Source organism: Mirounga leonina, unplaced genomic scaffold (assembly GCF_011800145.1).
Source record: "Mirounga leonina isolate KUSES-001 unplaced genomic scaffold, KU_Mleo_1.0 Mir_114, whole genome shotgun sequence".
NCBI classification, from domain to species: Eukaryota; Metazoa; Chordata; class Mammalia; order Carnivora; family Phocidae; genus Mirounga; species Mirounga leonina.
Genome location: NW_023270265.1, coordinates 36,707,640 through 36,722,963, shown reverse-complemented (window position 1 = coordinate 36,722,963; position 15,324 = coordinate 36,707,640). Strand labels below are relative to the sequence as shown.

Here is a 15,324-nt window from a genome sequence, read left to right as displayed (position 1 = left end):
AAATTTATATATATATATATATATATATATATATAAACAGAGAAAGTGCTAAGTCAATTTCCGGCACAACTGACATTAAATATCCACCTTTTCAGTGAAAGCACTCAGGCAGGCAGATTATCTTCAGTATGCCTGGGTAGAACAGGGCTGGTTTGCTAGAGCCAGTCACTGGCTCTGGCCCCTGTTTTTCTCTGCGTTTTTATCCTTGGACATCACAGAAGGGCAATTTGGTGACAAGAGATGTGTGACAAACAGCACAGCCCATCAGATGCCCCACGGCTGACTCATCATGCCCTATCCCAAACCGTGACCCCTGACATGTCCACAGGGCAAGGAAGAATGTCACCAAGGCTATTTTGGTTAGGAGATGAAATCACCAAAAGACAAATAAACATTCACCTTCCCCTACAAAAAACAAATCTGGGTGAAGACAAGCCTAGAAAAGGAAACCGACCCACATGCAAACAGGAATAGAAAATATTTTTACACCCTTTGCACTTGAGCTGAACAGGGGTGAAAAGAGGGAGGGTCATTCAGGGCCTGTCAGCATAAAAGAATGATTCATGTGACCATTTTGTCTTAATTACTCAGAACGAGCCGTTTTTGCTGTTTATCAGGGAAGAGCAGATCCATCAGTGTCTTCTGACAGAAAAAGTGATCGCCATCAGGATGGTGACGACCAGGATGATGGCCAAGATGACGACCAGGATGCGGTTCTGGATGATTCTAGGAAAGAGCAGAGGAAAGAAAAAATTCACATAGATACACGAAGGGTTTTCTGACAAAGACCATCCAAGACCAAGCTGGCTAATCAAACGATGGCTTCACAGGTGGGGGTAGGGAGCCCAGTGTAGGGCTTGTGTGTGCGTGCGTATGGTGTGTGTGTATGTGAGTGTGCACGTACAGAGGAGCTTTTGGTTCTAAAATGATCCACGAGGAAATGAGCGACTCCACCGTGACCGTCACACGGCACCCGGAGAAATGCTTACTGCAAAGCGAAAGCAAATCCAATGGCTTTCTGGGCTCGCGGTACCATGTAGTAATCTGCAAGCGATCAAGGGCCCCATGTGAGCTTCTCTTTTTAATTTAAAATTCGAGACAAGCCTCATTTTTTTTGCAGTGTTTCCTGGTAAAGTAAAAGACTCCAAGGAAACATATGTCAGTAAGGTACTTACCTGTACAAAAATACCGGGGAAAAAGTAAAAGAGATTTAGGAAGAAAAGGACAGGATTAAGAAGCAAGTGTCAACCTTGCAGTTCAGGCTGTGAAACCGTCATCTGTCACTGGGGCTCACTGCTCTGTTACGCCAGGAGGAAATGTTATATTTGCTCCGTAACCCACAAAAAAAAAAAAAAAAAAAAAAAAGATGGAAATGAGAAATGACACAAAGTCCCCGAGTGCCTCATGTGCCTGGGTTGGTGGGCCCTCACCTCTGGGGATTCCAGCCCCCTCAGGTCTGGCTCCGCCAAATGCTGGGAAGTCAGGAGGAGAACCAGACTGGAGACACGTGCTCCGAGATGCCCGCAGAGAGTCTCCCATGAAGTTGCCTCCTCAGGTGTTAGCTCACTCTGAGCAAAGAGGCTGAACCCCGGAATGCCTTGCTGAGACTGTCAAAGGGAACCCAGGTCAAGAGGCCTCGCCCATGCTCCTCTGGCAGAACCAGCCACACAGCGAGGATGGAGTGGCTGGTGGCCCGGCCAGGTGTCCAGGTGCCTAACGCCGCACAGCAAACCCCATCCGCACGTCCTGCAAATACCAAGCAGGAAAAGGTCCGCCGTCTTAGTCTAACAGAGTCTAACATGCCCTCCTATTTCGTATCTCTGCAAAGAAATCTCTGCAGGGTGTTGGCAGCCTTTTCTCAGTTCTGGATGAGTTTCTTTCTCCGAAGGAAGATGACATCCTTGTGGCTTCAGCTGGAGTCCTCCCCGCCCACCCCCTTCCTCTCCCAACCTCGATGGATGGATGGAGATGGTCGCATCAGACAAGCCCACTCCCCTGTGGCCCCTTGGAAGGACTAGCTCCCTCTCCTCCTGACAGGTTACAAAATGATCACATTTGCTGACACGTCTTCCGCAAAACTGCTTTAGTGCCTGTGTCCACTTTCCTCGAAGGAGATGAATGATCTGCTCGGTCCTCATTTATCATGTAAGACTCCGCTAAGATCTGTCTCCTTTATTTCTTCCCTTCCCCACTAGAAAAGCTGTGCCCTGACATTAATTCTTCTGCAATGACAGCTAATTCAGACTTAACAGGCCATATTTACTCAGGAGGCAGGGAGATTCTCAGTCCCCAAAATAAATAAATAAAAACAGGACTTCACGGCTTGTTAAAGTGAGGCTAATTATGAACACTGATCAGTGCTACTTGGTGGCTGGATTTAAAACCCAAATTGATTTTTCCCTTTTTCTCTGGAAGGGGCATAAGTCTTCAGAACAGACTCGACACATCCCGTTTGCCCAAGTCACTGTCACAATCTCTATTTACCACAGCCATCCGCGTCAGACTTGCAAAGGAAATCAGCAAAATTGAAACTCAGCAGTGAAACAGATTAAAAGCATGAAAACTCTTTAAAATCCTGCCTTAAGTAATATACGGTAGTGCGTCTCTTGGTTGACAACAATTTTATTTGTGGGTTGAGGGCCCCAAGGCATCCGTGATGCTAATTTATAAAGGATTAACTGCGGGTGTTGTTTAATCTGAAGCATGGTTAGAAAAATGAATACACAGGAATCCCTAAGTCCTCAGCTCTTCCCTGGCCTTCCTAGTTGGGCTTCTCTCATCGCAAGGCAAAGAGGGGTTGTGCTTCACCCGCGATCATTCTTTTTTTTTTTTTAAAGATTTTATTTATTTATTTGAGAATGAGGGAGAGCACATGAGAGGGGGGAGGATCAGAGGGAGAAGCAGACTCCCCGCTGAGCAGGGAGCCCGATGCGGGACTCAATCCCGGGACTCCAGGACCATGACCTGAGCCGAAGGCAGTCGCTTAACCAACTGAGCCACCCAGGCGCCCCCACCCGCGATCATTCTTAACATCTCCTATCCGTCATTCACTCAGCACACCACCGAGCCCAGGACAGCCTGACCTCTCCGCTGGCTCGCAGACATTCAGGAAGACCGAAGAGCCCACCCCCTCCTTGGCACGTCCAGAGCCTAGAGTGTTCTTCTCCTTTGCAGCCCCAGCACGTAGAACACATGGCACTGTTGCTGACAACACAACTTGGGAGAGACCCACCCACAGGAGGATAATGAAAGAATGCAGCTCCTGTCATTCTAATCGTTCCATTCCAGGGTGAATGGAGAAGACATCCGCGTAAACTCAATTTGCAGGAAAATCTCAGGGAGTCTGTGTAGGTAAGGCTGAAGTTAAAAGCTGAAGTGAACCCCCCAGACATGGAACTTCACGCCATATGCCTTTTCAGAGCCCTACTGGGTCTTCTCTCTGAAGGTAAGAGGAGGAACGGTCCTCACGGAAACGAGGCACACAGTGGAGGAGGTCGGCAGGAGAGGGCACTTGCTTTCGAAGCAAGGGTGGGCAGGTATTTAGGACAGAGGGTACGGAGTGGGGGAAAAGAGAATTGGAACAGACAGAGGTGGAAGGAAGCTTGACTCAGGCCAGCTCCCCAGCTTTGCACCTCAAAGATGTTGGGTTGATATGGTGCCTCTAAGGACCAGAAGAAGGAGCTGCTGGGGCCCTTGAATGGATAGGAGCAGGGGACAAAAAGGCTGGCACTGGCGGGCCCCATTGGTGAGGGAGCCTGGAGGATAGTCACAGCCAGGGCCTGCCGGCAGGTATCTCTACAGGCAGAGCTACAGGAATGCAGAGTCCGCCGAGCATCAGAAAAACAAGCCAGGAGAGGGGTTCCCAGCGAGTGAGCCAGAGAAGGAACTTTGGGGAAACCCGAAGTAACTTCTTTCCAACTTTGGGCAAAGGGGGCTTTACGTTCAACTAGGTCGGCAGCAAGCTGTCTTAATCTCCCTTTTGAAAATGCAAAGTGTGTTTACTCAGTAAATAATTTAAGAAAGAATATACACTTGAAAGAAGACATCCATTGAAACAGCCAGGCTAAATTGCCTCCGGGCAAAAGCTTGTGCATTTGCATGCTGCATTCTATTAAGTGAGCACACTGTGGCTTTAAAAGAATGCAGAGCCAAATTAAAAGGAATGTGGGCCGAAACATCAAGGATTCTCCAAGTTTACATTATGAATCACAGTGCTGTTGATACAAGATGAATTAACCATTTACTTTGAGGCTGAACTCACAAAGTACTATTGAAAATACTGATCCCGCGTGGAACCCTGGGAGCGGCTAATCTTTCCATTGCCAGTCTCCTCCCCCTCTGGAAACAAGCTCCTGCGTGTGGCGGCAGATTCGGAGGAGACTGGTTCCAGTGGAGCAGGCAGGCAGGGCACCTGCTGGAGAAGCCCGGGAATTTGCAGGAGGCGTCCCCAGCATCCGCCAGCACCCGGTTCTCCTCGACTTCTAGGCACAGATTGCTCTCACCTGTCCCTTGATGCGAGGCGTGGCCACGTGACTTGTCTTAGTGAAATGTGAGCAGGAGCCCTGGCTGCCACTTCCATTCGTTCCAGGTGGAGGCATTTGACTTCCAGTGTTGGCCTCCCCGGCTGGCTCTTCTCTTGCTGGTCCAATTCAGGAGGCTGTATGTCCCAGGAGTGTGGTTACAAGATGGGAGACTGCTTCTGCCTGGATCCCTGCATCATCACATGGAAGGAGCATCGGTGCCCTGGAGACTCTCCTGGACTCACAGCCGACTTGTAGTAAGGCAGTGAAATATGGCTTAATGAGATGAGATGAAGGCATGTGACTTCAGCCAGTCCAACAGAGTGACTCTCAGAAGTGCTGGGTCATCCGGGTTGTCCAGTGTGTGGGTGTTAGTAGCCATTTTGCTATAGCCATTTTGTTTCCATGAGGGAAGCCAGCCTAAGGAAGAAGCTGACCGGTGGAGGACAGCGCAGTCAAAAGAGTGGCAGAGAAATGGAACCCTGGTCCTGAAAACATGGTAACCTCTATATCAAACCACCCTTCCTCTGGACTCAGAGTTACAGGAGAAGATAAATTAACTTAATTTTTCGAGTCAGTTTGAGTTAGGTCTTCTGTTAGTTGAGACCTAAAAGCACTTTTAGGTTGATTTGCCCCAATTCCAAAACCAAGTCCTTGATCTACAGCATGTTCTCCTCACAACTTCCACAAAGAATTTCCTGCCTGTGCCCTTCTCCCATTTGTACTTCCTGTGCATCCCTTACCACGCAGTTCTTTAATGATTTTCTGTTTCTGCGCAGGATTCTCCAGTAAAAAGTAGACCTTCTAGGGTCTGACTCTCCTTTGTCTTTTGTATTCCTAGTGTCTCAAACAGAGCTTGGCATGGACGTTCTCAAAAAAGTGCTTGCGGAATGAACGAACGAGAGACTCTAGCTCCAACTGCTCCCCCGAAGATTCATGTAGTATGCTTCCTGCTTTCTAAGGGCTGCTTGTAGACAAGCACGGCTTTAGGAGTTAGCTATCAGCCACCCTCCCATTAAGGATGCCAGCCGTGTCCAAATGCTTTTACAAGCCTGCATTCATTAGCTGGAGAGTGCGTGACACTCCATAGGTTCAGCACCCCGTCCTACACACGCTTTCCTGCCTGGCCAAGCAGGCCTGGATAATGATGCCCCACCTCTGGGGTCTGACAGAACAGTAACAACTGGCAGAACAATTAGCAATCATGAGAGCATGGGGTAAACTGTTCAAGGGAGTCTATACCCGTGTCTCTCTGGGAAGTTCCCCAAAACAAGGGCCAAGGGAAAGGCTCTCCAAGTTCTCTGTCAACTTCAATGTTAGTATTCACCAGAAAGAAATGAAAACAGGAATAGGGGAAATGGATCATTGTCATCAGCCTCTAACACTAACTTTAGTTGGAAGCATTATTTCCAAGCCTGATACATGGTTGCCTCTGAGCGAGAGGTGTATGGTTGTCATGCCCCCTGATAATGCCCATCTGGGGTCTTCTGTGTCCTGCACCTTTGGGAAGAATCCTCTGCCTCACCCCAGGAGTCAGGGAGGGCTGACCCCATTCCCTGATTCCACAGGGAGACATAGGACCCAGGCAGGCCCAGCTAATGACAGCGCTCTATCCCGTGCACAAGTGTTTGTTAAGGAAGTGGCATGCCACCCAAGCAAGAGAGAGACCTCTGGGGACTTTTTTTCCTGGAAAATCAAGAAAAAGGTCCTCTCTTTGCTGGGATTGACTGTAGGGACGATGGAAGCCTAGAACAGCTACAGGGCATTCTTCTCACCATGCAGGACGGGAACCTGCCCGAAGGATACCAACACAGAGGAACACAGAGTCCAGAGATGAAGAAGAAAAGAGATGGATTCCTAAAAGCATTCTTTGGACCCTTGGATCCTGCTGTGTGCCTGAAACCTGAAGAGTCACATTTAAACTTCCCAGTTAGAGGAGCCAAACATTCCCTTTGGATTTGAGCAAGTTTGGTTGAGGCTTCTCTCACTTTCAACCATACTGACTGTACTGAGGTGAACGGTGTCCCTTCCAACCCCACCCCACCCTGGAACCTCAGGATGGGACCTTGTTTGGAAACAGGGTCTCTGTAGATGTAATCTGTCAAGGATGTGGAGATAAAATCATCTTGGAGGTACGGTGGGGCCTAGATCCAATGACTGGTGTCCTTATAAGAAGACAGGACACAGAAAGACATGGTGGGGAAAGACCATGTGAGACTGGTAGCAGAGACTGGAGATGCAGCTAGAGCCAAGGAATGCCTGGGGCCATAGAATCTGGGAGAGGTAAGGAAGGTTGCTTCTCTAGAGCCCTTGGAAGGAACATGGCCCTGCTGACTCCTTGATCTCAGACTTCAAGCCCCCAGAACAGGGAAAGAATAAATTTGTTGTTGTAGCCACTCAGTTGGTGGTACTTTGTTATGGCAGCTCCAGGACCCAAATACATGGAATTCTTGGATCCAGGATGGGCTATGGACCTGGTCATCTTGTGTTGGCCTTTATGATGACTGTTTTCTATCCACTGTCCCCTGGCTGCAGGACATATTTACTTAGGAACTGTACAAAGTCTTCCTCTGAGGACAGGGCCGTCCCAGCCTTGTTCCCTGAAAGCTCTGAACATAGCCATGGGGCCCATAATCATCTTCTGGAGCTGTCGGTTCTTTCATCTCAGAATGAGAATTTCCACTTGTGCACCGAGCAGGCACTGCCCAAAGCCACACGAGAGGCAGACCCGAGGGGACATGTCTCAGAGGACTCCGCCTCTGGGAAAAGACATTTAAAATAGGAGGACAAGCCAGATGTCACTTCTGGGTCAACTTACTAAGCCATCATCCACCACTCATCATCCACATTTACTGACCAAAGTTTAGGAAAAGTGGGTTGTCTGTGAGCCCTGAGGGCACAAGGCACAAGTAGGCATACGTTTTGATAGGTGGAGAAATGAGCACACTCTGGCAAGGAACCCAGGAGATAGGAATGGGGGTCTGAGCCCTAGCACACCTAGGTTAGGTCCTGAGTGAGGGTCAGATAGCTTAGTTCAACAGCGATCAGCAAATACTCTCTGTAAAGGACCAGAGAGTAGATGTGTTAGTTTTCTAGAGCTGCCATCACAAAGGACCACAGACTGGGGGCTTACACAACAGAAATGGACAGAATTATTTTGACTTTTTTCCCATCATGTAAAAATGTAAGGTGATCTTGATCCTGCGGGTCAGACAAAAAACAGGCAGCGGGCTAGATTTGGCCTTCCATCCCCGGTTTGCCCACTCCTGGTCTGAAAGCTGAAAGCTAGGTAAGGCCGGCCCTGGTCTGCTGGAGAACAGGGTGGTCCCTGCGCCGCGCACAAACGAGTCCTGCCGAGGAAGAAAGGAAACACAGAGTCCCTGCCCGGTGGGAGCTGAGGGTGTCACAGTGAGCTATCAATTACAGAAGCCCCACAGGAAAGGCCGTTACCAGAGCAAAGCCGGCGCGCCACGATTTGCTGTGTGCCCACCGCCCTGGACTGGCCAGGGAAGGCCTCCAGCAAGGACCTGTCAGGGCGCACGCATAAGGCCGAAGGGTTCTGATCAGCGATCTGCAGCTACCGTGCACTCTCTGTTCCAAAGGTGTACAGTGAGTTTCAGGCTGGGCGCCACGGCCACTACCATTCTTAAACATGGACTTGACCGTGGCCAGGGGCCTGGAGAGTGGCTTGGCTGGCCACGGGGCTTTCAGACAGAATCAAAGGGTTTCCGAAGAACTTGAAAGGAATGAAGTCATGATGCTGCAGAAAGGCATCATCTACTTAGTCCCTGGCAGGTCTGCCGCCCGCTAGAGCAGACAGCGGGCTCCACCGCCTGGGAGGGCCAGGGACCTGCCCAAGGCCGACCATCTGGGGGGCCAGCCAGGCCTTCAGACCCCCAGGCTCATTCTTGTTTCGCAGTAATGTTCAGGCTCATCCGAGTGGCCAGTGTCACCGTGGTGACGGCGCGAGGTGGCCACTCACAGACAGGTTGCTGCGAAGAGGATCTGCTGGACAAAATCAGAGAACACACCCCGATGCACAGGCCACGGAGAACAGTGGTTCCCGTGCTCTGGGCTGAGGCTGCCTCGAGAAGAGCAGCTTGGAAGCTTCTTTGTCCCTGAACACAAGATGACTCAATTTAAAGGACTCTCCGTTTCTCCAACATCGTGTCCCTTCGACTGCTTCAGCGTCCAAATGTCCTTCGTTTTATGGCGTGATGGTGATAGTAGGTGGCAGGTTTTTTCCCAGGTGACCTTATTTGGACATTGGCGATATACTCTCTCCTTGGAAATTATTCTCTCTGACTTGGCAAAACAAAAAGTGGACAGTCCTCTGTCCCGGATTTAAAAAGAAAAAGTCCCAATCGGAGAAATGTGAAAGTTTCCGTACCTGGCAGCTAGAAAATCCCACCCAGCTGGACTCTCTGGTGATTCCTCCTCAGGCCTCGACAGGACGGTGTTCCTGGTGCTCGTGGTGGCAGCCTCATCAAGGACGGACACAGACACGGCCATGCCACGCCACTGGGCACGTATTCGGGGCCGGGTGCCGTTCTGGCATCTTCTACACTTTGTTGGACCTTCACAGCAGTCCTGTGAGGTGGAGACCGTTCTCATCCCCACTTTCACCAAGACCTCAAATCGCCCCTTCGAGCTTGTCTTCCACCCCTGCAGGACACCCCAATAACACCCCAATAACCACCCCAGTGGTTATTTATGTAACTGGTGTGTCTTACGTTCCCTACCAGATTCTTCTCGGTTGTTTGAAGGGCGAGTCTTTGACATCTTCATCTTTATATTCTTCTCCATAGACACAGTAATTGGGTATGCAGGTTAATTTTGTTGAAAGTACGGAACATTAGTTACCAAAGTCAACTCTTTTCTTAGTGCCTGGTGTAAACGCACAGGAAATTACTAAGATAACGTTCATTTTTATTCAGTAGCATATTTGTCAACTTTCTTCAGTCTGTTGTCCTCTCTGCCTCTCTCTTCTAGGTAAAGGCATGATCACTGGATCCCTCACTGGATTCCGGGACAAAGTGAATGGCACTTGTCCCCTGGGGGCTTCTCACCCAAGACTGCCTGTCGCCCAGTGACCTGAGACCACATGATTTTTTGTTATGTTTACATCACCTATCATACAAATGAGGGAATATGCTATAAGAAGATGCCAGGTCTGCGGAAGGTTTAATTTAATGCATCTGTTGGAATAGAGTACCTGACAGAAAAGAAAATCAGGCAGGAGAATTAGCTAGACTCACGGTGTGATTCTGGGAAAGGACTAAAGGTCTCTCCATCCATGAAACGTAATAAAGGAATCTCTCCCAAGTATTGTCTGCACGGGGTGTGGGCAGTGATATACTTCCAGTCTGAAAAAGGCAAGGTGACTCTTTGTGGTCTTGGATGCTTATGGCATGTGTGATGTCATTTAATCTCACAATGATCCTGATTTATGAGAACCCAGATTTGGTGGCTCAGGCCCACCGGGGGAGAAGGCTAGGCCCACTCCAGATGTGGCCCTGGTAAAGTTCTCAGCACAAGGCAGACTATCATGGCACCCCCTTCCCGACCCCCGGTTTTGGGTGCTGAGCTCCCCACTCCTGCTGGGTGCCCTGAGGTCCCCCACTCCCGCTGGGTCCTGTCCCTGTACTATGAGGCAGCCTCACTGTCCTGCTGACCTGGCCCCCCGCCAGTTCCTCCTGCCTGGGGGCCCCTCACTCTCTCACCCTCCAGGGCAGCCGTGAACTATGTTTGGGCAGAAGCTGAGCAGCTCCCTTCACTTCTGGAGCCAAACTGCCCAGATTTGAATCCGGGATCTGCCACACACCCGCTGTGCAGGTTGCTTTCTTATTTCTCTGAGATTACGTCCTTTTGACTGCTTTAGTGTGAAAATGTTCTTATTTTATGATGTGATGGTGATAGTAGATGGCAGTGTTTTTTCCAATGTCCTTACTTGGACATCGGAAATGTTCTCTCTCTTACCTGGCAAAACAGAAAGTGGACAACCTCCTTCCGTCCTCTATTGAAAAAGAAAAACAAAAGTGCAATACAAGGAATCTGAAAGTTCCAAAGAACCAATGCGTCAGTTTCCACATTAGAAGAAAGTGGGGCTAATAATAGCAGTACCTCAATGAATTACATTAATAAAGAAATGAGTTAATTCAACATGAGGTGCTTTAGGTCAGTGCTTGGTAATGGTAACTGCTCCGTAAAGAGCTCTAAGAATTATTATTATTCCACTCCTATTATCACTCACAGATCTCCTCACAATGGGCCCTGAAACTCTTTCTTGTTTGGCTGCTCCCTCTTCCCCCTGCAGTGTTCGACAGCCCCCCCACGTCAGGTGTCTTGGCCTGGAAAGCCTGCAGATTTCTCTCTGGTTCCTGCAGGGCACATCCTGGCGCTGACCCTGATTAGCTTGCCTTGTGGGGTCCAGGCTGAGCCCTCTCCTGGAAGCCCCATCTTCAGCAGCTACTAAGCTACTCAGGAAGGCGGAGGCTGCCCTTTCCAGCTCTGTTGGTTTCCCTGGGAACACCCTGGGACGAGCCAAGATGCCTCTTCTGAGCCACGGCTGGTTGAGGTCACACTGGTGGAGACACAGTTGCCTTCGCTTTAGTGATGGGCTCTAACATTCCTTCCCTGCGAGATATGACGTTAGATACTTATCTCCTAATTGTTATGGATTTACACTTTTTTTCTTTCCTGGTGTCAGGAGGAAGAAACATTTTGGCAGAAGTTTATCAGCCACCTGCATCTCTGTCAACTCTTGAGGGATGTGGTTACAGTTTCTAGATTATAACATCAGAACTTCTCTGTCTTGTCCAGATTTGGTTCTGTGGCGAGCTGAACGGGCTGTCTTAATCGTAGCCGCACTGTGCCAGTCCCGGGCCTGCTGCTCCTTAGATCCTCTTCGTGTCCCTTGATTGCTTTTCTCTGCATCACAGAGAGGCTGACTCCTGCGGCCGGCTTCCCGCTGCGTTCGGCCAATGGGAGGCACTGGGAGGACACCAGGGCTGGGCGGGGAGGGGAAGAGAAGCCAGGGTATTCTTCCCTTTCTTCCTCTGCCTTCTCAGCAGCTCCATCTCCACTGTGGCGCCAGACAGACAGGCCTCCATGCTTCTAGCTTCCATCAGGTGACCCCAGTCCTGGGCTCTGGGCACCCTGTTCTGCCCACGGGTCCCTCCATTCCGGGGACCTGCTGCCAATGCTAATCCCTGGGCTACTCTGTTTTCCTGGCGGGAGAGTACATGATGCCCCCAGCAGAGTGGGCGCCGGCCGCTCGAACTTCACGTCCTTCACCATCTTTTCCCTTAAACTCACCTTACATACCCCAAAGCGGTACTAATTACTTTGGAGCAGGTGAACTCCAGGTTGAGAAGGCCTCCTCTGAAGACTTATTAATGATAAGCAGGATGGCTGACTCAGTTCTTTGGGGGGTGACAGTCAGATGGCAGGATCCCAAGGTTTGTGCTGGGTGAAGCCACGTCACTGCTGGCCTGAAAACACGCGTTCTCTCTAACTAAGCAAGGAAGTCCTGTGGGGAGGTGGGGGGAATAGCAAGTCGAGGGTGCGGGCACCAGGAGTGGGAACTGGGAGAATTGGGAGAACTGGAGTGTTTGCTTTTTCTCTAAACTGAGGGGCTGCTCCTGATTGCTATGGGACTCAAAGTGGGCTGAGTGCAGCCAGATCTTCTGATTTGCTAAGAGAAGCCAAAAACTGTGTTCCTTCTGTGAAATCTCCCAAGTTTTAATTACTGGCAACCGAGTAAAAGTTTTCCAAAACACTGACTGGCCAAACAAAGCACATCTGTCCGGGGGGCAGAGTGGGCCTGTGGGTCTTCAGTCAGTGACCTCTGACTGGTTATTATGGAACAAATGAAAAGGAAGAGGGTGGGTGGGTGAAAGCATCCTGCCCTACCACTGTTCTGGGGATTCCCTCGGAGGCCCTCCCGACCCCACAGAAGTGTGAAGTTCAGCCTCGAGAGGAGCATCAATACCAGGGTCTACACTGAGTGTATCCAACTTAGCCCACAACCAACTCCTAACTACCGGATCAAAGGCCAGTGAGAGGTCAACAGAAGCCACAAACCAGTTTGTGTGTGCCCTGCGGACCTCTCACAAGGTGACGAAAAGCCCAGGCAGAGGTCGGCTGGACCCCACATCTGCAGCCCCCTTGACCTTCGCAGCCTGCACAATGCACTCAAGAGCCCAGCTGGTGATTCTCAAGGAGGATGGTGTACATCTTACACGCAACACCTTATAAGCCAGCAGGCCTGTGAGGGGTAACCAAGCAGTCTCTACTGAAGGGTGAGAAGCAAAGAGAGATTTGCAATCTACTGAGCGATCTTGTGAAAATGAAGTAAGCGTGCCTCAGTTTCCCCAACTCTAAACTGGTAGTGGCTATATGTGACTCAAGCACTCCTGAGGATGGACGCTGAGGACTACGTTTATGGACTTGATAAAAATAAAGAAAAATTGCTGAGGAGGAGAGTGGCCTTTGAACACATTCTCAGGTTCTTTATTTCGCTGCAATAAACAGAAAAACCAACCCTTAGTTGGGAGGGATCTTCACGGAGCTGAGCCAACAAGCAGCCTGAATGTTACAAAGAAGGAGCCACTTTTTTCTCTCTCATCCTTTGGAGGGGCTGCCCCCAAGCTCCTTGGCTTTCATTTTCAAAAGTGGATGGCGAAATCCAACCCCTGACTACCAGCTACCAGACAACACGAGGCCACCTAATTACCAACAGAAGGTGGTATTGCTCCAGGTCCTTGCCAGAGGGCATGACCTCAAAGTCCCCTGCTGAATAGCTGTCAGAAGTCCAGCAGAGAGAAACGGCGGTGACTGAGGAGTCTCATGAATGGGGTCCATCTCTCCTGGAGACACCAGGGTCTCTCCCTGGAGTGGCGGAGCCCCCGGGAGCCCACCTGCACCGTGCAGTTTGGGTTCACACACACGCTCTTACCTGTGCTTGGCAAAATGCAACTGGCTTACTCAGAGGAACAGTAAGAAGCGGCCCTGTGGAGCTCATCCTTCCTGTAAGGATGCTCTTGAACATGGTGTTTATTACCCTGAACAGCGTGTGTCCCTGCAATGAGGTCCCATGGGAAGGTGTTCTCTTGCGTCGGGGTAGGGGAAAGAGCTCTGTTTTTATCTTATGGGTATTGACTCATGAAACTGAAACCATCTTCCTCTGCCAGGATGCCTCGAGATAAATTTGTGGCCCACCTCTCACAAACTTCCAAGTTTGTGTACTAACCTCACCCCTGACTTCATTTTATATATAGAAAATCTGTTGTATATATTTAGGTAATTTGCTATAAATCCTTTTGGGACCAGACAGGACAGGCTTACACATAGGCATTGAGGAACTAAGAAAACAAAAGGAATTCATGTCCTCATGGGTCGGCTACTGGAATGATTCTGGCTTTATTTTTCCTCATATCCCCAAACAATCCTGTTCCATGTGATACTTGGAAAGCGAGTTTACACGTTTACCAAAACAACAGGACATTTCCATTTTTCCCTTGAATCTCCTTTCATGGCCAGCATGGGGCGATTTCCAGAACGAACCCAAACTTGGGACTTGGGGCCTCTGGGTTCCTCCGTAGCCAAGTGCAGCGGATGGTGGGTGCCCTTTGTTCGGGGGATTTACTTCAATTGTCTTAACAACGTGGACCTCTTCTGTGAAAGCTGAAGGCATTCCCAGCAAATGTTGGCTGCAAATGCACCAGCCGAAATGTTACCACGGTCACGGCTCTTCCTTGAACAATCTAAAGCATATTTCTCTCTGTATATATTTGGTTTTTCAGATGCTTTAAAGCCTGGAAAACAATCATAGCGAAGGCCATTTCTGAGATGGCACTAAAAGAACCTACTCGGAGACAGATAAAAATAATGAGAATCTTTCTGTCAGGAAAGATTTAGAAAATATCACTGGCATTATTAAAATTTAATTTTTTACTCGGCTTTTTGGTTCCCCTTTCCGGTGATAATGAGCAGGACTGCACACCTCCGCCTTGCGAGCACTTGTTTTGTGCAATAAATTCAGCCTTCCAGTCTGAAGACATTTCAGACAACAGTTTTGACTGCTATAGGCTTATTTTTTACCCTGTGCTGTGCTTTGAGTCTTCCTATAAAAACCAGTTCATGAGATAATTTTCCAGAAGGCCGGTGGAACTAATAAAAATCAATTTTGCCCAACTGGTTCAGAGAAATCTTGGGAATAGCCAAGGCAGAACTGCAAAAAAGGGGGGGAAAAATAGAATCAGTGTATTCACTAATGGTTTACTTGATAGAGAACTATCAAATTAGCTGACAGGAGATGCTTGGCTGTAGGAATTTTCCTTTCGGCCTGAACAGAACACCTTTTAAGAGTCTAGGAGAAAGCTTTTCTTCCCAGTGGTTGAAGATAACTCGAGAGTAGTAATTCTGAGTTGCCCATGCCTTGGGCGACAACAAGGCCGATTTCAGACCTGACGGATGGTGGCCTCTGTTGGAAGTTTTGTTGGACTGAGTCTTGTTGGGCTGAGCTTTACACAGTTTGCTCCAAACCCACAGGATCAGTGGGCCACGGACCCAGTGCGTTCAAATACGTCAGGTTCTTGAGACAACCTCGTACCTCCACCATGACAACCATCGGACCCCTGGTTTTGGCTTCCTGCCAAGGGAAGTGGGATTCCCCAGGGGCACCTCTTTTATAATCTGGAAACAAGAGCAGAGTATGGTGGCATGCAGAGCACATGCTCTAAAACACATGCCTTAACTACCACCTCTGTTTCATTAGCTCGGCGTGCAATGGTAGTTGCTA

At 49.4% G+C, this 15,324-nt stretch overlaps 1 protein-coding gene across 3 annotated transcripts in view; it reads right to left on the bottom strand.

Annotated features, from left to right (window-relative positions):
* Positions 1 to 15,324, bottom strand: part of VTI1A (vesicle transport through interaction with t-SNAREs 1A) — a 359,448-nt gene that overhangs the window by 11,582 nt on the left and 332,542 nt on the right. The window contains exon 9 of one of the 3 annotated variants that reach the window (XM_035029052.1): positions 588 to 726. In XM_035029052.1, coding sequence (XP_034884943.1) covers positions 633 to 726 — 94 coding nt within the window. In that variant the 3' untranslated portion in view covers positions 588 to 632. Of the gene's footprint in view, positions 1 to 18; positions 727 to 15,324 lie in introns of those variants that run through there. The other 2 variants (XM_035029060.1, XM_035029067.1) reach the window with 2 other exon arrangements.